Source organism: Jaculus jaculus, chromosome 14 (genome assembly GCF_020740685.1).
Source record: "Jaculus jaculus isolate mJacJac1 chromosome 14, mJacJac1.mat.Y.cur, whole genome shotgun sequence".
Taxonomy (NCBI): Eukaryota; Metazoa; Chordata; class Mammalia; order Rodentia; family Dipodidae; genus Jaculus; species Jaculus jaculus.
The window spans coordinates 38,208,784-38,233,638 of NC_059115.1; the positions used below are offsets into that span (position 1 = coordinate 38,208,784).

Genomic DNA, 24,855 nt, shown 5'->3' on the forward strand with positions numbered 1-24,855 from the left:
TGTAGCCCAGGCTAGTCTCAAACTTGCTAAGGAACTGAGGATGACCTTGAACTTCTCATCTTCCTGCCTCTACCTCCTGAGGGTAGGAATTACAGGTATGTACCACTACCCTGGGTTTTATGAGGTACTGGTGACCAAAGTCAGAGATTCCAGGATGCCACACAAACACTCTGCCAAGTGAGTTATATCCTGAACCTGCTAAGGCAAATTTAAGATGAGAATTCTTCTCCTCTGGCTATCACAGTATTGGTGTTTCTTCTGGGACTGAAGCCCATTTCTGACACACATATGAAAACTCTGGAAGAAGACAGGAAAGATGAATAGCAGAAAGTTGGTAATTGCTGGAGCTAAGTGAGCTAAGTGATGAATACAAGGGAACTGTTAGTATCTTCTCCACATTCACATGTATCAAAAGCTCCTAAGAAAAAGTAAGAGAACCTCATAAAGCTCAGTGCTGGTCTATGCACACCAGAATTCCTTGCACAGGGGACACTTGGTATCAAATGGGAGCATGTCCCCTTCAATAATAAGTAGCCTTTAACTAGGGCACATAGCTCACAAATAAATCTTATTTTAATAAAACTAACATTCTCCAGCTGGACATGGTGGCAGATGCCTTTAATCCCAGCACTTGGGAGGCAGAGGTAGGAGGATCTCCATGAGTTTGAAGCCACTCTGGGACTAAATAGTGAATTCCAGGGCAGCCTGGGCCAGAGTGAGACCCTACCTCAGGGGAAAAACAAAAACAAAAAAACCTAACATTCTTTATATTGCCATTTTTAATCTGAACAATCAGTCCACTACACCGAGAAGTTATTTATCCAGGTTCAGGAAGATGCTTAGAGACTCACAGTGTCACACTTTAGGAGACCCAGGGCAAGGTCCGTGTGGAGAAAAACCTGCCCAAAGTCATGTGAGAAGTTGAAGCCATGGATCCTTCAGGGTCAAGCAAGTGCTCGGGTGATGGATGCATCTCAGTGGTGCTTCTTGAATGTCCCTGAGTCAATAATATCCACCTAACCTACTCAGATTCCTAACCGTGAGAACCTGTAAGAAAATGTGTATTTCTTGTTTTGAGACCCTAAATTTTGGAAGTGATAGAAAACAACTAATACACCTTCTGTGGCAGGCAAAATGTCTTGTAAGTATCCCCTCCCTAAATCCTTAGTCTGTAAACTTTAAATGACAAAAGTCTTTTATGAGAAAGAGGAGGAGGTTTAGTGGCATGGAAAAAGCTCTACTGAATGTTGCTCCCCTTTGAAGATGAAGGGGCCCAGAAATACAGGCAACCTTTAGAAGCCCCAAAAGGCCGGAACCAGCAGCAGGAACACTGCCCACACCTTGATTTTAACCCAGTGAGGATCTTGTCCGACTTCTCACCTCCTGAATGGTAAGATAAATAACTTATGTTGTTGTAAGTCCCAAAATTTGTGGGAGCATAAGCAACTCTGTTTTGGTTTCCCCTTGCAGTGTCCAGTGTCTACTAGTTTTCACAGCTCAGAGTGTTCACTGGGCTATGGTCTTTAGGAGATGGCGAGGCAGTCAGAGGAAGGAGGATGTGCACACACAGAAGGGGGTGTGAGGCATGTGTTAGTCTATATGAGTGAATGTCGTGTAAAAAACAGAAAAAGGAGTTTCTGGAGAGTAAGACAAGTGGTAATTTAATTCTTGTCAAAGAAAATACTTGCAAAAGATAAAACTAATTTCCTTTTCTTTAAAACATTTTTTTTTTTTTTTCCAGGTAGGGTCTCACCAGCTCAGGCTGACCTGGAATTCACTATGTAATCTCAAGGTGGTCTTGAACTCACAGCGATCCTCCTACCTCTGCCTCCCGAATGCTGGGATTAAAGGTGTGCGCCACCACGCCCAGCAACACTAATTTCTTAATACCAGAAAATAATACCACCAATAGTCAATAGACATCCTCAGTGGGTACTGGCTACACTTACTAAAACACCAGTGATTTCTTAGTGATATTTAGGAAAGGGTAAAGTGGCTTACATGAATAAGCCAGAATTCTTTTTTCCTGAACACTTAGTAGAAGAAAATTACATTCCTTAGGAGGAGAAACATGTTCTATCTTTAAAAAAAATATATTTATTTATTTATTTATTTGAGAGAGAGAATGGGTGTGTCAGTGCCTCTGGCCACTGCAAACAAACTCCAGATGCATGTGCCACCTTGTATATCTAGCTTTCATGGGTCCTGTGGAATCAAAAGGAGGTCCTTTGGTTTTGCAGGCAAGTGCCTTAACCACTAAGCCATCACTCCAGCCCATATGTTCTATCTTAACTGTGCTTCTAATGAGTACATTTCTCCCCTTCCTAAATATACTTAATGTTTAATTCATTTATTATTATTCAATTTCTTTCAGTTCCATAGCAAAGATTTCAGATTTGAAACCAATTAATTTTTTTTTTGGGGGGGTTGACAACTACAGCTGTTTAAATCTCCCTTTTTCAAAATTAGAAAGACTGAGATGAGGGAGAAGACATTAGCTATAGTCCAAGATAAAATCTTTTTTTTTATTATTGTTCATTTAGTTTTTGGAAAGCAGAGAGAGAGAGAATGAATGAGAACAGGCATGTCAGGACCTTTAGCCACTACAAACAAACTCTAGAAGCATGCACCATTTTGTGTATCTGGCTTTCCTTGGGTACTGAGGAATCAAACCTGGGTTGTTAGGCCTTGAGGACAAGTGCCTTAATGGCTGAGTCACCTCTCCAGCCCCCAACATGAATCATGAACAAGGAGATGACCTTTCTGGAATAAATGGATCTGTTTTCCTCACATTACAGGAGAGAATCTTGGAGCAGGTAAGCCACCGCCTGTGTTCAGAGAGCCAGTGGATAGAAGCCAAAGCTTCCTTACTCCTTGATACTACTTCAGTGGGAGAGCTCCCTCACCAGCAAAGGTAAAAACCTTTCTGTGGGCTCATTTTTCTTTAGGAGAATCTAGAAAATACTTACATTATATAGATATTATTGACACAGTTCTCAGAGAAGGAATATATTTGATTTGTCATAGGAGATATACACCATTAATAAGGGAACAATTATAAGTATTAGTAAGGTTTGGGCATGTATTCAGGGCTATCCATGAAATCAGAAATTATAATATTCCACTGGGAGACAAAAGCAACAAACAGTTCTCCCCTCTCTGTACTATAAGAGCTGGAAATAGGAGGGTATGAATGAGTGATATCTTTTGTGAGGGAGGGGGTGGGGGTGGAGGTGGTGTTTTTTTTCCTCTTATTGCCCAAGCATGAAGCTGCTATGTATAAGTTTCATGTTCATGGTGAATCCAGAGCTGGGAGAGTTTCAGATGTGTATATACAATTGACTGTTAAGATACAGTGATTATGGGCATAATCACATCCAACATCTTCTAAGATACACACACCCAAAAGTACATGTGTACTGGCTTGCAGAATGTCCCCTGACCCTTTGTATAGACTTAAGATATGGTTTTGGGTCAAGGACATGTTTACCTGGCAAAGACATTTTGCAATGCTTTAGTGATGTCCCTTAGACACAGAGCAGGATAGAGCTGGGGTGAGGAGAGGCGAGAACATTGTCTTTTGGACAATCTGTTTGCATAGCTGATGAGGAGAAAAGCAGGCAAAAGAAAGCCAGGTAAGAAAGACAAGTCTGGCCCCACTTAGACTGGCAGGGATCAGAGACAATACAAGAGGCTCCAGCTGTAAGTCATTGAGAAATCAAGCTGGAGTTTGGCTGGAAGCCTCTTCTCTGTTGACTAGGTATCAGGAGGCTGGGAAGACCTATGCTGCCTGTTAATGGAGAAAAGTGATATATAGTCTTAACCAGCAGAGGACTCTGCAAGCTTTACAGCTGGCCAGCCAGGCCAAATGTACCACCTAGTGCAATGGTGACCTATTTGTTAGGGGAAACCAATCAGTTGCTCTCTGATTGGCTACTCCACTTGAGGGAATTCCTGCCTGGAACTGAAAACCTAATCTAAAGCCCATAGCTGGGAGGTCTGAAGCTCTAGGTGAAGCTACTACTACTGTCTGGCTAAGTGGATTTAGTGTGCCCACTAAACTGCCCTGTAAATCCTTTACTTGTGCCCATATATTGATGTTACTCTTGCTTTTGGTTACAGAAGCTTCTCTTTTCAGATGGTGGTGACCACTGGGGTGACTCTAAATTCACCAAAGTGCTGAGAAGTGACAATGAAGTGTTCAACAGTGAGATTATCACACCCTCCAAGGCTCAGGGTCCATTTTGGAAGATGTGGCTGAAAGAATGTAAGAGCCAAAGGAAGGGGAGTACTTATAATATGGTTTTCCAGACACAAAGGGGCCATGATATTCATGGCCTCATAGTGGCTGATGCTACCTACACAAGCCTGTATAATAGACGGGAAAAATGATGATGACAAAAATACAAGACAGACTTGTTGCAAAGTAGAAAGGATTCAATGGAGGGGGAATTTGGGAAGGGGAAGAGGGAGGGTGGTTGGAGGGGACAATGATGATATATTTTATGGAAGTGGCCAATAAAAAGTTTTTGTTTTTGTTTTTTTTTTTTAATTGTGGGGGAGGCTAGAGAGATGGCTTAGTGGTTAAGGTGATTCCCTGCAAAGCCAAAGGACCCAGGTTTGATTCCTCTGAGTTTGTTTGCAGTGGCAGACACCCCTAGCGTGCCCATTCTCTCTCTCTCTCTCTCAAACAAATAAAGTAAAAAGTTGTTACATTTTTTTTAAAGTTAAAAAAAGATCCTAGAAGCTGATCTTTGCCATAGCTTGCCCCGAGCACTGTTGTATGCCACAGAAAGATCCCAAAAGATTATAATTGCAGCTGGATTCTAGGGTTTCTAATAAAACGGTCCCTGGATAACACATAGAGAAGCATGATTCTTTTTAAGTTGGTCACAAAAGCTGGTGCCAAGCATTATGTTGGTGCTGAAGGACCACATTAAAACCCGATGAAAACCAGGAGCCGAAACCCCTCGGGGAAGCCCTATAAACATGCCTTCAACGAGTCATTTCAGCCTGACTTGGCTGGGCTTCTCCACGGGCCTGCCTGGTGAGTGCACATATACAGCCAATCACTCCACTGCCTATAAAATGATTTAGAGTCTCGCTTCTGAGCTATGCTGTCAGAGGGAAAATACAATAGTCTCCCGAGCAGGTGTGCTAGCAAATGAGCAATCACGCTGTCTGCATCTCCAGCCCAAGTGACCCATCCTGTGAACTCCAAGGCCTGGCCCTTTCCCTCTCTTGTTAGATTCCACAGTGAGATACCAAAACTGGCATTCTAAGCCATCCATGAAGCTCCCCAGTCCAATCAAGTCAAATGCGACAAAAGAGTAACCTTTTCAGAGGTGTTGACACCCTTAGACTGGGACCCATTTACCAGCTGTCAAAGTTCTTCTCACATCCTGATAGTCAAAAGTAAAAATGTTCATTAATTACACCCAAAGGTAAACACACCACCAAGGCCAAGTGTGGGAGACCCCAGGACTGCACCTCTCTGGAGCATCGTTGAAGTGCTATAACCCACCTCGCAATTTCTTCTGCCAGTTCATTTCATTGAAGAGGTCCTCAGAGCGGAGGAAAAAGTCATTGATTTTGCTGCCCTGCTCGTCCCTCTCCGTTGTATAGTATATTCGTAGTTTTGACTCCTTAGTTAGGAATTCACATATGCTCGGCACTGGGAAGACGATCTGTTCCATGGTTCGGTCTAATCTAACAATCTAGGGTGAAAGGAAGAGGAGATTAAACAGGTGCTTTCAAAACCTTTCATGAAGGTCTTTGTTACTGGCAGTGAACTTGGGGTTCAAGACCCAGAACATAAATGTATCTGATTTTATAACCCCAACTGGGCTGCATATCACACATATATAAAATAGTTGGGGTGAGTCTGTAACGAAATTTTCTAACCTTACATCCCACTCGTTTCAATGTGACTTTTGACAACTTTTATGTCTATATCTTGATCATTATCCCTTCTCATTATTTTGTCTTACATTGAGCCCTTTTTCTAACTATTCCCTCTTCTATTTTGATTTTTTTTTTTTTGCCCTCCTCCATCATCTGTGATGGAATGTTGATGGGCCCAGTATTATGCAGGTGTACTCAGACAGTTACTATGAGGTCATGAGTGCAAAGACCATGTAATTTCTGGAAGACAGCATTCTACAGGCTCCTTCTTATCCTCTGGTCCTAGCAATTTTTCCACCTTTTCTTCCTCAATGTTTCCTGAGCATTGGAGGGGGTATCTAATTTAGCTCTGAGCAATACACAGTCACTAATTCTTAGCCCTTCGGTGAGATTTGACTCTCCCCAGTATTTACCATCATCTGCAAAGAAGCAGCTTCTCTAACCAGAGGAGAAAGCAGCACGTATCTATGGACATAAACATTTAGAAGGTAATTTGATGGGCATAACATCCATTTAGCCAAATGACGGCAGTAGCTTCCTTCCTAGGGCTTATGACCTCCCCAGGCATAGTCTTTTGAGGAAGTTTGCAGTACCAGGCATAAATTGCCTTGTGGGAGAGGGCCCTAAATCCAATGAGAGTGATTGGTAACTCTCATAATAGTCATGTCACTACTGCATTAGTGGGCACATCTTGCTCAGCTTCAGTGTGGCCAACATTTTTCTGGAATAATTTATACTGTATTTTGCAAATACATCAACTGAGACTGGTAGTGTTCAGTGGAATTTTCTACGTGATGGAACAGGTCTGCCTCTGTGCTGTACAAGAGGACAGCCACTACCCACTCTAGCCATTCAGCACTAACACATATAGTTAGTGGAAATGAGAATAGTTATTTTGTTAAGTTAAAATTAAATAAAAGTCATCCATGTCTATCATACTAGACAGGGCAGTGGCTGGGACCTGGTATAAACCAAGATCCTTTCTTGGAAAGCAAAGTTGGGTTGTTACATTCAGTTGTAATGATCTACCTCTTGTCATAGTGACAAAGTAAAAAAAAAAAAAAAAAAAGAGTAACTTTGGGATGGCCTGTTTTCTACATTGGCTTTGTGAGGCTCCAAGGGTGGACACATTGAAGGTTTCCTCCACGCCCTTCCTAGACGGGCTCTACCTACAGAGGGAAGATAGTCTGGTTTCAATCCTAGGACACTGTACCGAGTCCTGGAGTTAAGGACTATGGGCTAAAGGGCCATGGGCTGCAGTATGACAGAGACTTAGCTTCTCAGCTGCTCTTTATTCTTCCTCCCCAGAGGCTGGGGAGGTCAGGTGAGGCCCAGGACAAGAGCCCAGGACAGGAAAAGCTTATTCACCCAATGAGGCAAGAGAGGTGAATCAGGTCAGGATGTGGGGGGAAACTCTTTCAATGGTGAGACAGAATCCCACATCCCTGGCTCCCAAGGGATGTGGTCTATAGACCAATGGTTTCTGAAACTGGCCAGAGCTCGGATGTTGGTGGGGATGGCTTCACTGTCATAGTGACTCTGGTTCACAGCCAGCCTTGTTTAACTCATGGTATGGAGGTTACTCAGCACCTAGAACCCCGCCCACAACCCAGCTCCCTGGGTGAACTTGATGCCCGCAGACCACCTTCTGCATTTCCTGCTATCAAGGGCCTGCCTGCTCCTCACTGTCCAAGCATCCTGCATAGGCCCTTCCTTCCCCTGAAGGAACACAACGGAGGTATGTAGCTGGCTTCTGGAAGAAAGGGAGAAGAGAACAAGGCTTTTAGGCCCAAACTCAGTTCCTGAATACAGGGCTTCCCAGCCTGGCTCCAGGCAGAGAGGGCTAGCAAAGCCCCGGGGAGTGACAACATGTTTTTCTGGCTGTCATAGCATACATAACCCCACAGGGGAATTGAAAGAGGGGCAGGTGCTGAATAAGGGTAGGATTTGGGGTCTAGAGACAGCTCTTTAAAAAAAAAATAGTAGGATTCGGGAGAATACAACACTAGCCTTTCTCTACCTCTGGATAACCCTGTTCACACCTTTTAACCTGACCAAGCTTCAGTCTTGTCCTCAGTCAGCCCAAGAGCTCAGCCAGATCATCTTCTAGATTTCACTCTTCACCAACATTCCATGCTGTGTTTCCTAAAGGGTCCATAGACAGAGTTGGCCCTCTGGCCAAAGTTCTGACCAAAAGTGCTCACATACACTGGCGAGGATGAGTCAGCTAAGTGATGCATTTCATCAGGGTCGCTGGAGAGCCGAGACAGTAGTTAAGAACAGACTGCTGAAAAGTCTCCATGCTGAACATGTTACATTGCCCCCAAAGTCTCTCATTTTTCCAAATGTTTGTTCCAATACTGATATTAAATTCATTAGTAAAACATGATATAGCATCCCTTACTGTGTAAAGCCTACAGGGAGATGTGTGTATTCTTTCGATGCTAAGAGAATGTTAGGTGCACCTGAAATGTACTCGACTCAGGGGTCAGTCAGCCTACGACTGAAATCTCAGCAGTGACACTGAGAACAGTATAAGTGACACACTCTCTGTGAGCCTTATAATGAAGCTCCTTTGCTTGCAAAATAGAGAAGATATGATGCTTTTCCGGAAGGATTGGTTCTGTTTAACATGGAGATCTGACCACAAAAGCCCCTGGGTAGAACTCTCCAGCAGTTCCCACAGCTCGGAGGGCAGAGAGCAGACTGCTTCCAAAGAGGAAAGGATCTTGGTTTATACCAGGTCCCAGCCACTGCCCTGTCTAGTATGATAGACATGTATGACTTTTATTTAATTTTAACTTAACAAAGTAACTATTCTCATTTCCACTAACTATATGTGTTAGTGCTCCAGGCAGCCTGTTCTTATCTTGTTCCCCTCTGGCTTAACTCCAGCCATGTAAATCTTCTCTAGGTCTGCCCCCTACCTAGAATCTTCCTTCCCCAGGTATGAAAAACTCCTCCCTATGCACACTGCTTTTTAATTCCTGTGTTCTTTCAGTTTGTACTGAGCTGTCATTTCTTTAGAGCAGACCCCCTGAGCCTCTACAATCTATACCAAGTCCCTCTGCTGGATTTTCTTATAATGCCATCCATCTGTTCTGTGGGCCAGCCAGCATTTGTAATGAGATTTCTTTGTGTGGTTCGCTCAGTGTGTGTCCCCTCTCTAGACCTCAAGCAGCAATGGTGACAGTTCCAGCCATCCAACACCTAAAGCAGGACGTGGCACACAGGAGGTGCTCACATGTACACTGCTCAGAGCAATGACTGCACGCCAGACCTGGCACAGGGCATTGCCCACTGAATGCTCAACATCAAGGGTCCAAGCCCTGAAGCCTTGGCGCTCCTATGCCCTGGGTTGACTGTTTTTACCTCAATCTGTGCCGTGTGCTTGGCATAGAACTCCAGAGCTTCATCTCCATCCACCTGGCCCCCAGGTTTCAGCATGGTCTGAAGTTCTTTGTTATGCCGAGCCAACTAGAACACAAGTGCAGAAAGATGGGGGGTCAAGGTCCCTTTAGAACAGGAAATGTAAGCTCTTTTCTGAGTTAAAAATACAAAGTGGCCAGCATCAAGCAGAAGGGCGAAGGTGCCAGGCTTGCTCCCTTCTGTCCGGCTCTGCTTTGCACAGTGGCTATTTTGGGAGTTTGGTATAAAAGCACGGACAGCTCATGCCCATACAGGGTCTCCCTTTTCTCTGATTTCTTTAGCCAGGCAGGAGGGAGATGGGGTTTTCTGTGCAGCCCCATGGAACCTCCATTCTGGTTGTTTAGAAGCCCTCTTGCAGGTTAGATGCTGGACATGGGGGTCAAGAGGGGCAGGAGAGTGTTTGAAATCTTTCAGCAGGTATGCGGGGGCAGGATGCTAGAAACCTTGGGCTCTGTACCATCACTGTGTCATACCCAGGTCCTCTCCTCGAGTTTCAAAGGGACTAAAGGGACAGAAAACATGAGCCACCAGCTAAGCTACAGCCTTCCCATTCCTACCCATCAGCTCAAGGCATACCAATATCCCAAAAGAGGAAGCAACTTCAAAAGCCCGGCCACTTGGGAAGGGATTATGAAATGTGGCATTTTGGTGTCAGGGCAGAAAGTAACATCACACCCCAGAAGGGCAAACAAAAGGAAATAACAACATTTCCCACAGATTTTCAAATGCAATCAGCAAAGAAGCTGAGGCTTCTTTGGTTAAGAGAGACTCAGTATTTATAAAACATCTAAGAGTCCTTTCCAATGGCTCCAGACAAAGTCATAAGGCATCTTGGAGTCATTTCTCAGCGGTGGACACACGTGAGAAGCATAGGGATTTCTAAGCACTTGACCCCACCACACTGGGAAATGGCAAAGTCCTGGACCTCGTGAGCTATGTTCTCATGGGTACAAACAGCCATAGGTGAAAGCCTGCCAGGAAAAGCCAGTCTGAGGGCCCTTCTAGCCAGGAAGGCTGGTGGCCTCTGAGGGCAGCCCATACCTGGTGAGCCAGTATGTAGATGTTGTGGCCCACGTTCCTGGGGGAGGCAGCTCCATCCTCGCCGTTTTCCCCGTCCTCGAATTCCACTTCGCCTTGCATGTATGCTTTCTTGATCACCTCCACCTGCAAGCAGGACCAACAGTGCACAGCTACGGGTCAGAGGCAACCCAGCGGCGCCAGGTGGCAGTCCCCGCTTCTGGGGCAGTCGCTGCTCATCAAGTCCCATATCCCATGCTATCAAGCTTGGACATAGCCCCAGATTCTGTCCTAACACAATTCGAGCAGTCAACCTCCATTGACACAAGGAAGGAAACTCACTCACTCGAGAGCAAGAGACATGCTTTCCTACTTTAGAAGTGGACAGCATTTACAAAAGCACCTCAGAATGATCAGTGCAATACCAACATAGGCTGCAAGTCAGACTTCCTCTCTCTACATTTCTTCCCATCAGCTTTCCCTCATTCCAAATTCTAAATCTTGTCCTTTTAGGAAAAACTAGCAAGAAATCCACTAGCTTTTAGGAATATCTGGCGAAATTATTTTCTAGTTCAAAATTTCCCGTCTCCCAAAGCCTTCTGCATGTGAAAATAACTATATAAACCAGTACCATTTACTGGACACATGCTCTGTACCATTGTATTAAAAATGCAATGTACACATTTTATGAGGTATCAGAAATTACCACTTCTTTATGGATGAGGAAATAGAGAAAACAACAGTGCCGAGGTCATTGCTAATAAGCTGGGGTTTGAAACACAGTCACTACGCGTTGCAGCTGCCTGACTTATCCCCAGGGCTCATCTCATGCTCCATGCACATGTAGAGCATTTTGCTACCTGTTGACTATTTACAAAGACTGTTCTCACTCACTGGCTCCCAGGGAGCAGGAACTGGGGCTGCTCATAGCCAAATGCCTCCTGGTGCCCAGTACAATGCCCTACACACAGGAGGGCCTACCAGTCTTTACTAAATAAACATATCAGTCAACATTTAATCATGCTAACAATAATAAGTACATTCATCCTCCCAGAGTTGTACTAAAAATTAATCATTTCCCTTGATGATTCAGAAGTCATTTTAGTGTGAGGACACTTCCTGCACTGCCACCAGAACATTATTGGGAACTGTTTCTCACTTATCCAAGACCAAGCACACAGAGAGCCATGCACTTTGGTACCAACACCAGGTCAGCTGCTGGAGGTAACTTTGGAGACAAGCGTGTCACTCTCTGAGCATAGTTTCCTGCTAGTTCATTGAAACATCAAATCCATCAGATGACATGTCACATCAGGTGCACGGGCCAGAACATACACATATATGTATGCATGTATTCTGGATGTTTGAGCTTTCCTGCTATTTGGATTCTTAGAATCAGGTTTGCTCCAGGAAGCGTCTGACACTCTAATCCAGTATTTTGTTCTCCAACCACAAGGGGGCAAGCAAGGAGCCAGTGGCAGCCACGGCATTTCCTCCACGCACCACAGACTAGAAGAGCCAGGATAAGTTCCTGACTGGGAACTGGATTGGGGGTCTCTTCAAGGCCAATCTGAACCTTCTAAAGAATGATGACCCCTTAGACGTGCAGTTACCCTTCCAGTTATGTAACTGTTATGTAAACTGGCAGAGGACTCCTGTCTGGGCCCAGAACTCACTCTCTGACCTCAGAGATCAAAGAACTGGGCTGCTGTGAACTTTATTTAAAGGAAGACATGAAGGGACTTTGGTCTGGTCTCCAGTGCACATTCAGGTCACCAGAAGGCAGAAATCTTTTAATGCCCTCATTCAAGTCTATCAGTTACAAGTTTATTTGCATGAGGGAAAGTCCAAATAGAGAGGTACACCCTCAGTGCATGTCACTGTCTCTGAACACTGTTTATCTTATAGGTCACACTACTAACTCCCAAACCTGGAATCACAGCCCCTTATAAATGTCCCCCTCAAAAATAAACCAGTAATGTTTTCTTTAAAGAAAAAGAAAAGACCAAACACCATTATGCAAAATACACTTGGCTATTGTTCAGACTACTGACTCCAAGAATGGATGTGACCTCTAGCCATGCTAAGATGTGGTAAAGGGCTGCATGTGGTGGTGCATGCCTGTAATCCCAGGCAGGATGCAGAGGCAGGAAGATTATGAGTCAAAGCCAGCCTAAGCTACACAGATCCTCACTTAAAAAAAAATCAGGGCTGGAGAGATGGCTTAGCGGTTAAGCACTTGCCTGTGAAGCCTAAGGACCCCGGTTCGAGGCTCGGTTCCCCAGGTCCCACGTTAGCCAGATGCACAAGGGGGCGCACGCGTCTGGAGTTCGTTTGCAGAGGCTGGAAGCCCTGGCGCGCCCATTCTCTCTCTCTCCCTCTATCTGTCTTTCTCTCTTGTTGCTCTCAAATAAATAAATAAATAAATAAAAATTAAAAAAAAATCAACAGCTGGCTAGATATGGTGATGCGTATCCATAATCCCAGCACTTGTTAGGAAGAGGCAGGAAGATCAGGAGGTTAAGCCTCAGCCACATAGTAAGTTTAAATCTAGCCTAGGCTACATGAGACCCTGTCTGAAAGTTGCCCCTCCCCCCCAAAAAAAACCACACACACACACACAACAACATGATCAGGGTATATAGCTTAGTGGTTGAGCACTGGCCTAGATATGAAGGAAGAAAATAAGAAATGGAAGATCAATTCAGAAAGGACTTCCCATATGCTGGGAAGTGTGCTAAGGGTTTGATGTAAATCTTGTCATCTAGTCTTTGATTTTTTTTTTCTTTTTGTTTGGTTGTTCAAGGTAGGGTCTCGTTCTAGCCCAGGCTGACTTGGAATTCACTGTGTAGTCTCAGGCTGGCCTTAAACTCATGGCGATCCACCTATTTGTGCCTCCCAAGTGCTGGGATTAAAGGCATGCACCACCACGCCTGGCTCTTGTAGTCTTTGGAACAACCCTTTCTTTAATGTAAGTGATATTATCTTTCTTTCTATAGATCAGCAAAGTAACAGCTCAGAGTGCTCACGGGGCTGCCTGAGGTGATAGCGGAAGGGCAGAAGTAGGACCTGAACTCAGGCCTGTTGGTGTTCTTGACTCCACTTTGTACCAGTTTTCTTGTGAGAGAGAAAAGCAGAGGGAGGTTTCCATACACTATCTGTGCTGACAGGACAAGGAGAAACGCATGCCTAATGCCACAAGTCTCTAACCATTACATTAAATGCACTCTCCATCTTTCTGTTTGGGGATGCTTGAAAAGCAGGCCCTCTAGTCTGTCTCAAAACATTGCTCTGATGCTGCATGGCGCCACTGGCAGGAGACCAGTCCCCAACTCACCAGTTCCTTGGGCCTCATGTTGTACAGAATCCTCTCTGCGTTTTCACTGTCATGCCTGCTTTCCATGATGGCCAGGAGCAGCTTGGAAGCATTATTCTAGTTGGAGAGACCAAGGGAAGAGACATGGAGGTTCTGCTTGGGATACATTTGCCCAGCTGCCACAGCTTGGGGCTAGACAGAGAGGTCTCCATCCTATAGCAAAATGCAGCCCAAAGCACCTGCTGAGGAATGGGATGAGCCACTTCTGACCCTGAAAACATACGTACAGAATCTGACTCCAGTCAAAGAGGTACATATATGTTAGGACATGTGTTATGCCTTCATGTTAGCTGGTGCAAGTCCTAGCAAAACACATTTTAAATGGGTGCTTACAGATGTGGTCCTCTCTCAGTATGCATGGGAGAACTGTTCCCACAAACCCCTTGGAACCACCATCCTTAGATGCTCTAGCTGTTTATATAAAGTGCCCTGGCATTTGCATATAACCTATGCACTCTCTTTGCCTATTTTATCCCTACATTATTCACAGGATCTAGTATGGTTAAGTACAATGGCAATGGTCATTGCACTGCATTGTTTAGGGAATAATGATAAGGTAAAAAGGCTAAACATGTTCAGCACAGACAGAACCACTGTTTTCTGAATACGTTTGATCTGGAGGTTGGCTGAATCTGGGGATGTCAAACCCAAACATACAGAGACTGACAGTGTGTTGTCACCCTTGTGATGACAGCTGTCAGGAAAAACCTGCCATCCACAGACCCATGCCACCTCATGATTCTGGGGCTTATGTGGCACCTCCCCTGCCTGGGTGGTATGCTTACAGACAGTTATTGGATCCTGTGGGCCAGAGATGACAGGCAGTAAATCTAATTCCTTTCTGTCTCAAAATCTTTCTACCAGTCCTCATAACTCTTCATATAATGAGTAGAGCTGATTCCAGTTAACAAAAGTGACCCAAAGGAACATTTTATGCCTGCCAAGGCATACGTTCCCATCACATTAAGAACGTTCATGTGTCCACATCTGGTAGTCTTGGCTGGACTTCATTTGAGGTCCTTGGCCTATAACTTGCATTTTTGTATTTAGGACTAGAAGGTCCTTGTTTTTTCCTTTTGGATGGGTGGGCATGATAGGTTTTAAATTCCCTAGGTTAGGTCACAGAAGTTCAGGCTGCTTTCCATGTTATCTAAGGACAGATGTTTCCATCATAATGCCCAGACTGCTGGATTCACTGAAAAAGTCACTGAAATGCCAGCAAAAACACGTGGATGTCTCATTCTATTCAGATGCTCATCGTGCACTTTCTGATAAATGGCAGCCAGGTACATGAGCTTGAGTGGACCTATTTATCAGAATGGACTAAAAGCAGCAACAAAAAATTTCATTTAAACCATATGCTAAGATCAACTATTACTTTAGACTCTCAGTTCTAAATACTAAAAGAAAAATACAAATAAATGTGTCATTCCTCTGGATGTCTGTCAACACCTTCCTAAGGTTTGGTTTCTCATGTTGCCTTTCATATAATAAATGCACATGAGCTTTTCAGCTGACTCTTCTCGTTTCAGGCTCTTTAATAGTCATAAGAAAGTTCTTACTGCAGTCTATGAGAGTGAGAGAGCACATAGATTTTTCTCCAAGATGGGAAGAGCTACAAAGTAACTGTGCACATAAATGTTAATAATTAATGATTTACAAATAGCCTTAGATACAATGCTGGGCTGTAAGTTTGATTCTTAGAACTGAGGCTTTAGATTTTTGAAAGTCTCTGGAGCCCCTACACAGGGGAGATTTAGGAAGACACAGTTAAAACATCGCCAGCGGGACTGGTCCACTGGCTTCTCAGATTATCACTTTGACTCCATAAAACTGTTTTACTATTCCCAGGACGCTTGGGTATCAGTCATGTAAGACTCTCACTTGCAACCACTGAAAGAAACTCAGCAGGTGATGTAAGCATTATCATCTACTGATAAGCCAATGACAGAATGGACAAAGATGCCCTGAGTCAAAACAGATTTCTTGAGGCACTAGATAGGCTGAGTTGTACTTTCTTTAGCTGGTCTTTGTCCTCCAAAAGGGGTCACTTCAGAAAGCACAGAATGTGTCCGTCCACCCCGTGTGTGTGTGTGTGTGTGTGTGTGTGTGTGTGTCTTTCTGAATTACACACTTGGATGCTGCTTGACCTCACTGAGATTGAACTAACAGTTAGAAAGCTGGTATCCCATCCCAAGACTGTCACTGGAAGGAGTAAAGTTCTGCATTTCAGTCAGAATGTGTAACTTGGATCATTCGCTCAGTTAAACAGAATCATGTTTAGGGTTAGTTTCACAACCCTGACTGTGTCATATGTCAGGCAGACTGTAACTATGACTGCCTCCAGAGGCTGCCTCCTCTTGCTTTCCATGCCTACTTGCCTTCAGTTCTAACACGAGGTCCATGCGCTTCTTCCCCAGAGGGTTGATGTCATTGAGGATGAGGGCTGTAATGATGTCGATGCCATTGGACTCATGGGTGGCAATGCAGTTCTAGACAGACAGACACACACATCAGACGTCAAAGGCCAGCAGGATGACCTGCTATTTCAACACAGTGCTCACCACGCCCAGTACTGTCACTGGGGAACAGCAATTTTCCGTGAGAAAGTGGTAAGAATAAAAGACAGATGAAAATCTCTAGTTTCAGAATTAACAGTAAACAGTAGGAAAGTCCCCATACACACGCACTTGTAAATTGGTTGCATCTAAATCCAAATAGTGTCGTGTAATCGGCTTTGTTCGCAAAGGAAAATATGGTGCATGACTGATAGCAGGATCTGAGCCCTTTTCCCTTTAAAAGTGTGTTCCCCTCTCTTTACATCACTTGCTTTGTAAATTTCACTCTTTGACTCAAGACTTACACTTGGAAAGCAACTTTCTGGCTTAATACAGCCAATATGAAAATTAATCATCTCTCCCTAGGTAAGCTCTCCAATTTTATTACAATCCACTCCACTCTATTCCTTTCAATAGCATTTTGTTTGGCAGAAAAGCAAACCTGGGGTTTTAAGAAAATTCACTCACATATCAAAAATACCTTTCTCTGGCCCACTGCCTTTCTTGTTGCTTCCCATAGCTAAGACTGCTCCTCCTCCATCCAAAACCCAGAAGTAAGTTCATCTACCAAAATGTCAGCTTTGCACTAAAGATGACTGGAACCAGGCTTTTCATAAGTCTCCTGTCTGGCCACTTCAAGCCAGGAAGTAGTTAAAAATCAAGGGATGTGGCTGGAGAGATGGCTGAGTGCTTAAGATGATTGCCTGTGTAGCCTTAGGGACCCAGGTTCAATTTCCCAGTACCCACCTAAGCCCGATGCAAAAATCAGGGGATTGGAGTATAACTCAGCTGGTACAGTGCCTGCTGCCCAAGCATAGGCACCTGAGTTCAATCCCCAGGACACATGTGAAAATGCCAGGCATGGTGGTGTGCATTTTTGATCCCAGCACTGGAAGAAGACAGAGCCAAGATCCTTGGGGCTTATTGGTCAGCCAGTCCAGCTTAATTGGTGAGCTCCAGGGCAATGAAAGAACCTGTCTCATAAAGGTGGACAGTGTTCCTGAGGGCTGACAACCAAGGTTGTCCTCCAGCCTTTACCACGCACTTGTACACCTGCACATGTGCATTAAAAAGAATTGTAGGTATCCTGGCACTGAGAACCAAACCTCACAAAATCTTCAAGATGCCATGTATGAGCAATGATTAAGAAAAAAAGCATTAGGTTTCACTCTAAAAAGACATTTCTTTTGTTTGCTCTTTTGAGGCAGGGTTTCAGTCCAGCTCAGGCTGACCTGGAACTTGCTCTAGCCTAGGCTGGCCCTGAATTCACTCAGGTGCTGAGACTAAAGCCATGCACTACCATGCCTGGCTCAAAAATACACTTCTTGAGAGGTCAGAATCAAGACTAACTAGTCATGCCTTTCCCTAAAGTCCACAGTATTAAAATCTCAACTACAACTGTCCTCATCCTCATACGTCCACAGCTCTTCCACAGGACCCCAATTTTTTTTGTCTCTTACTAGGTTTAAACATCCTTCAAGTATTCACTTTTTGATATTTCCTAGCATTTAAAAATAGGTCACCTTTTCCAGGTACTAATTTAATTTCCACTTATTACCTGCCCCAAAGTCAAGTCATAGCTGTTTATTCAAGTCAAATTAAACCAAACCAAGAGGGCCAGGCCAATTCCACCAACACCCACTATCACATAAAGCTTGGAAGGGTGCTAAGCACCATGGAAACATCTCCAGTGCTGAAGGAAAGCCTCCCACCCATGACCTCCCTAGGACGACAAGCAGGCGCAACAGAACTTAGGAGTCTCCGCTGACATTTCCAAATGTTAATCACTTCCTGCATCCATACTAAAAGACATACAGAATTACCTGGTTCTCATGGCAAGGTCCTTGACAATATTCAGTGAGACTCTCCAGGGTTTGGTTGATGAGCGCGACGTTCTTTTCATTTATATACAGTCCAAGAAGACCTAGGCCTCCTGTTGTACTTCCACAGATACAGTCCAAGAACTGCAGGGTTTCACACACCAGGTTGTAGTTGGTCTTATTATTTTGGCAACGAAGGAAATTCTGCAGTTGAGCAGTTTTGGTTTGGTGGGAACAAAGAGAAGAGAAGAAGGAAAGGTCATTCATTCTCAGTCTATGACTCTTTACAATCTTGTGTCCTGGGCTAACAAGTCATGATGCAGACAGATACAGCACAGGACAGAAGAGACTGCATGGCCTCAGGATGGTCAATTCCTGGCCTATGGCCATAGCCAGCAACAGAGTGGCTTATTCTGCAAACTGTCCACATGGGACGCAGGGAAGGAAGAAGTACTCCTCTTTGAAACCTACTCCAGGTTGTTCTGGTCTGAGTTCTCATTTTTTTCCATTTACTTCTTACCCCTTCCTCATCCTTGTCTAATAACTCATCATGTGGTTACAGGTGTCTAAATTAAAAATTTATATATTTATTTGAGTGAAAATGAGAGAGAGAAAAAGTGGTAAAGGGAGAATGAATGGGCACACCAGAGTCTTTAGTCACAGCAAATTAATTCTAGATGGGAGTGCCACCTTGTGCATCTGGCTTTACATGGGTTCTGGGGAATCAAACTTGGGTTCTTAGGTTTTGCAGGCAAGTGTGTTAATGGTTGCAGGCAAGTGTGTTAATGGTTGGGCCATCTCTCCAGCCCTATTTTTTTTAAATAAGATAATTTTGTTTGTGGGGAAAGGGAAAGGGAGAGAGAAGGACAGGGATAGGAAGAGGGAGAGAGGAAGACATGGGGAGGGAGGGAAAGTGGGAGAGAAAGAGTGAATATGGGTGTGCTAGGGCCTCTTGCCATTGAAATTCCACTTTAGATGAATGTACCACTTTATATGTGGGTACTGGGGAATCAAACCTGGGCCAACAGGCTTTGGCAGCAACCATCTTTAATCGCTGAGCCATCTCCCCAGCCCATGTTATGTTTTAAAGAGTTGTGGTTAAGTTTAAAAGACAATGGTGTGGTTTGGGTGATGGATACTCAAGACTAGTGCTAGAGACAGTTTATCACAAAATGAGATGTAAAAGACTAGCTTAAAGGTTGGGAACTTAACTCAGCTGTAGAAATCTTGTATAGCATGTATAAGGCCCTGGGTTCATCTTTAGTATTGAATAAAGCAAACACAAAAAGAGGCTTTTTTTTTTTTTTTTTTAAAAAATAAGCTCAGTACCATGGAGGGAACCTGGATTGTCTTGCTTGGCTATCTCAGGTACTAAAGGAAGGGGTGTGAGGACGAATAAATTCGTGTCTGTGAGTGCATATGAGCCTGCCTATGTATTCTCCAGGTTAACAAGAGACTACAGCAAGATGCTACCCTAACAAGAAAAGGAAAGTAACACCAACCGCTTCATGAAGCAGAGCACTGGATGAACAGGAGCTTGTTAGATTCTCAAAATGAAGGACAAATTAATTACAATATTGTATATATTTTTTTTTATTTATTTGCAATCAGAGAGAGAGAGGGTGTGTGTGTGTGTGTGTGTGTGTGTGTGTGTGTGTGTGTGTGTGTGTGTGTTAGTTAGTTAGAGTATGGTATGGGCACGCTAGGGCCACTTCAAACTCCAGGTGCATTCCAATTTGTGTATCTGGCTTTACATGAGTACTGGGAAATTAAACCCTAGGTCAGCAGATGTTGCAAATAAGTGACTTTAATGGCTGAGCCACTCCTCAGCCCCAACTACAATATTCTTTATCTCAGTTATAAAAGCTGTCCATGTGTACTATAAAAAGGGGAGATGGAAAAAGATAAAACCAAAAGATCAAGTAAATATAATCTTTGATGTGAGAATTCTACTTCTATGAATACTCATTTCTATTCAAAGTATGTACTGGGTGTTCATAACAGCACTGTTGGTGACAGTGAAGAAATGAAGACAACCTAAATGCCCATCAAATGAGGAACAGTCAAAAAACTGTACTATGCCCACAGTGGTCCTTATGTGCCATTATAGGGTATCCGGTTTAGTTACAAACAGGCAACCAGATTAACATGTTATATAAATTTATATTTGTATCAATTGTTCCCAATCATAGAAAAAGGAGCAGACTAGCTCTCTACTGGTAGAAAAGATGCAACTCTATTTTATTTTTTGTATTTTTAGTGTACGTATGTGTGGTGTATGCACGTGTATATATAGTTCAGAGGCTAGAGCCAAACATCAGGTGTCCTTACCTATCCCTCATTGCTTTCTATGAGACAGGGTCTCTCAATTTGGAGCTGCTATCAGTCAGTGAGCCACAGTGATTAGACTCTGTCCTCTCCAACCTTTAGACTGGGGATGCAGAAGTGTATGGCCACACCCAGTTTTTTTTATGTGGATTCTGGGGAGTCAAATGTGGTAATCTTTGGACCAAGAGACCCTCACACTTAAGTGGCAAAGTGCTCTTAACTGCTGAGCCATCTCCCTAGCCTGAGATGCAACTGTTTTAATTTAACATTTCTCTTCATCTTATTTTATTTATTTGAGAGAGGGGAGGAGAGGCGGAGAGGCAGAGGGAGGGAGGGAGGGAGGGAGGGAGGGAGGGAGGGAGAGAATGAGCACGCCAGGGCCTCTAGCCACTGCAAACAAACTCCAAACACAAGTGCCCCCTTATGCATCTGGCTTACATGGGTACTGGGGAACTGAACCTGGGTCCTTAGACTTAGCAGGCAAGTACCTTAACTGCTAAGCCATCTCTTCAGCCCCTTCTTTTCATTTGAAACCATATGAGAAATCTTATATAAAGAAAGCACTTATGGGCTGGAGAGATGGCTTAGCGGTTAAGCGCTTGCCTGTGAAGCCTAAGGACCCTGGTTCGAGGCTCGGTTCCCCAGGTCCCACGTTAGCCAGATGCACAAGGGGGCGCACGCGTCTGGAGTTCGTTTGCAGAGGCTGGAAGCCCTGGTGCGCCCATTCTCTCTCTCTCCCTCTATCTGTCTTTCTCTCTCTGTCTGTCGCTCTCAAATAAATAAATAAATTTAAAAAATTCTTTAAAAAAAAAAGAAAGCACTTATGAAAGACAGATGACAAGCTTGTAACCAGGCTTAATGTTGCCTCATCATCAGAGTGAGCCATCTGCTCAATTTAACCAGTCTGTTTTATTCAATGGCCAACGTTCAGGCCCTAGTGGGAAGTGGAGAATGGACAGAGGACTTGGGACTGTGTAGGCTTTCCTAAGGTGAGTGAGTGCTTTTCTTAGAGCTACAGGAAGCCAGAGGCAGTATTCACTCTTTGGTGACAAAGCTGAGGCTGCAGCATGCTGGAGTAGGGGTGCTCAAGTCAGGTATGAAGAGGGTGTGGCTGCCCAAGACACAACTTCACAGCATCACTTTTAAGAATCATCTCTATCTTCTTTCAAATTCCCGTCTCTGCTCCTTCTATGCCCTTCTCTCTCAGTGAAGTCACTGTTGCTGCAATGTGTTCCACTTGTGACGTCACTGCTCCTACCTTGTCCCTCTGTGGCAGCAGCCATGAGCTTCTTCCGGCTCTTCAAGCACTCTCCATGCTCCTATGACTCTCAGTGTTTTTCCTTCCTGACACAGAATCAGCCTCTACTCTGACTTTCTTCCTTGGGCTGTGGTCTAAAGACACTTTGTCCAGTAAGGTCTCCCTGCCTCTACAGCGGCCCCTCTCCGCAGATGGGGTCCTGCAAGCTGTCTCTCTGCTGTGTACATCCTGGGTGGGATGTGTGGACTCCACACTGCAGATGTCCCTCAGCACAGAGGACCATGTTGACAGTCTAGTACTGGGCAGCTGGCTCTGTGACAGATGCTTATCAACTGCTTTATCAGAATTCGTCGAATCAAACTAAATTAAACTGAATGGATGGAGAAAAGAGAACCCAGGAAGTTATAAGATTACTGAAGTACAGGTTCAAACTCTCCACAAAAGCCAGTCCCTTGCATGGTTTCTACAGTGTCTAGCCCCAGTCTACCCTCCCCTAAGTCAGATACATTTCCTAACTTCTATGACAGCAGACACAAGCTCCTCACTCAGAGGCCACGGGCACTCTTAATTCATCATCAGCACACATCCCCCTGCCTTGCCCAGCCTGGAGAATCCCTGCTCTTCCCAGGAAGGCCCAGGGTGGTTGAAGATATGTGGACTTTATATTTATTTATTTATTTGGTTTTTTGAGGTAGGGGCTCATGTTAGTCCAGGCAGACATGAAATTCACTACTCTCAGGGTAACCTCAAACTCACAGCGATCCTCCTACCTCTGCCCCCCTAGTGCTGGGATTAAGGGCATGCGCCACCATACCTGACTAACTTTGCATTTATTAAGCCAGGGGAAAGGCACAGTCAGTATCACAGGGAGGGCTCAAAACCACAGGCATACTGGCTGAAGGATAGGCCTTCCCATCAGGCTTCTGACTAAGCAGGGCTTGCTTGAGGCAGCAATGGCCCACTTGGTAAAATCAAATTCAGTGGTGCTCTCTCCACTGAACATCTACCAACAGGAAAATCAAGGTTATAAATATGACAAGAAACTGGCACAAGCCCAGAAACCATTGCCTCAGAAGGACTGGGCCTTCTCTCTCCGAGCTAGCCGACAACTCCTTCCTGGCAGCCCCGAGGAAACCCTGCCCATACTTTACCATCTGTCCTGGAACTCTGCCAATAGGGTGGCATTCAGATCCAATGAACCTCACTTAGCACAGTCATTTTGAGAACTGGATTCCTACAAACAATTTCCATGGAGCAAGACATCATCCACCTGACTTTATGGGAGGATTCTCTCTACTCTCCTCCTTTTCCTCTTATTGATTTTTAAAAATTAGCACCCAAAGTAATGGGTTTTATTATGTATTTTCATATATACTATAGGAGTTTTTTTTGGGGGGGTTCAAGATAGGGTTTCATTCTAGTCCAGGCTGACCTGGAACTCACTCTGTATTCTCAGGGTGACCTCAAACTCATGGCGATCCTCCCAAGTGCTGGGATTAAAGGCATGCACCACCATGGCAGGAGTTTTTGCTTTTAAAGTTATCCTTTGCTATATGGTTCGTTTGGCTTTTTGTAGGGCTGGGAATGGAAATCAAGATCTTAACCCTACTAGGCAAGTGTTCTACCTCTGAGCTACATTTCCAGCTTTTTTTTTTTTTTCAATTGAGAACTTTAACATATGAACATATTACAAATTGATCATATTTCCACTGTGTTATACTCTTAAGTCCTTTCTCTTCTGCCTCTATTCCACTGAGGGCTCTCCTCAGAGGGGTTATCAGTAATCACTGCGGAGTCATGAATCCACCAGTCTCTGTGGTAGGAACAAAGCCTCAGCATACATCTTCCCAGCATGTGCCTCAAACATTCTTTCTCTCATTTTTTTTTTTGAAAAAAATTTAATTTATTTATGAGAGAGAGGGGCGGGGGGATATGATTGTGCTCAGGCCTCTAGCCACTGCAAATGATCTCCAGATGTATGTGCTACCTTGTGCATTTGGCTTACGTGGCTTCTGGGGAGTCGAACATGGGTCCTTAGGCTTCACAGGCAAGAACCTTAACCACTAAGCTATCTCTCCAGCCCTCTTACATTCTTTCTGCCCCATCTTCCACAGGCTCTGTGGGCGTTTTTATAGATAATAAACCCCACTCCAGTGAAGCACTGGTCCAGGAACCCTAGTGGACCCTGCAGAAACCAGTGGTTCCCTAGAATGCCTCCCCTTCCTCCTCCCAGGGCTCCCACAGATGGGTGTGGAAGGAGGAAGTCTCTACCACACACTAGTTTCCATTCTGAACAGAGCAGTTTTGCCCTCATCTGCTCAACTTAGAACATTTCTGTATAAGTTATTCTTCAAAAAAGGGATTCTGTGGTCATAAAAAGGAGTTTGAAACCACCCAACTGGAAAATCTTCATGAACCTTCAAATTCTAAGCCACTGGGTCTTTTTTTTCTTTGCATGCTTGCAGGTATGTGCGTGTGTGTGCATGCTCACGTGTGGGGTGCATGTGTTTGGAGACCACAGTTTGTCAGCAGGTGTTTTCCTCCATTGCTCTTTCAATGACTGGAGCTCACCAATGCCAGTGAGTCCAGAGATTCTCCGGCCTGCCACTGGGATTCCTGGTCTACACAGCCACACCTGTATCTGAACTCAGGCCACACTTGTGTGGCAAACATTTTACTGATGGAGCCAACTCCCCAGCCCCTAGGTTTTTTTTTTTAATATGAAAAATATCCTGTAATAACTCCTGCCCCATATTGATTCCCAGAGAGCAGTTCACTGAGAAAAAGTTCAGAACAACTTCATTAAAAGGTGCTTCTGGGTCTGGAGAGATGGCTCAGCACTTAAGGTACTTGCCTGCATAGCCTACCGATGCAGGTTCAATTCTCCAATGCCCATGGAAAGCCAGATGCAAAGGTGGCACATATACCTGGAGTACATTTTCAGTGGCTAGAGACCATTGTGCACCCATTCTCATGCTCTCTCTCCTGTCTCTCTCTGCTCACAAATAAATAAATAAAAGTTTTGGTTTTTTTTTAAGGTGCATCTGCCTATGGGCTCCCTAGGTCAAAAATTCAAGAAGAGTTCTATGAAAATAATAAGGTATAAAGCTATAATTCTAAAGACTTCAATTAATAATGAACTTGTAGAATTAAAGTCTGGCCTAT

The 24,855-nt window shown here is 44.2% G+C and overlaps 1 protein-coding gene across 16 annotated transcripts in view; it reads right to left on the reverse strand.

Annotated features, from left to right (window-relative positions):
- The window catches only part of Itpr1 (inositol 1,4,5-trisphosphate receptor type 1), a 380,520-nt gene that overhangs the window by 51,439 nt on the left and 304,226 nt on the right, over nt 1-24,855 (reverse strand). For all 16 annotated transcript variants that reach the window (XM_045134263.1, XM_045134269.1, XM_045134267.1 and 13 more), the window contains 6 exons: nt 18,108-18,308; nt 16,108-16,218; nt 13,688-13,783; nt 10,375-10,497; nt 9,277-9,381; nt 5,525-5,717 (listed from right to left, as the gene is read on the reverse strand). In XM_045134263.1, coding sequence (XP_044990198.1) covers nt 5,525-5,717; nt 9,277-9,381; nt 10,375-10,497; nt 13,688-13,783; nt 16,108-16,218; nt 18,108-18,308 — 829 coding nt within the window. The remainder of the gene's footprint in view (nt 1-5,524; nt 5,718-9,276; nt 9,382-10,374; nt 10,498-13,687; nt 13,784-16,107; nt 16,219-18,107; nt 18,309-24,855) is intronic.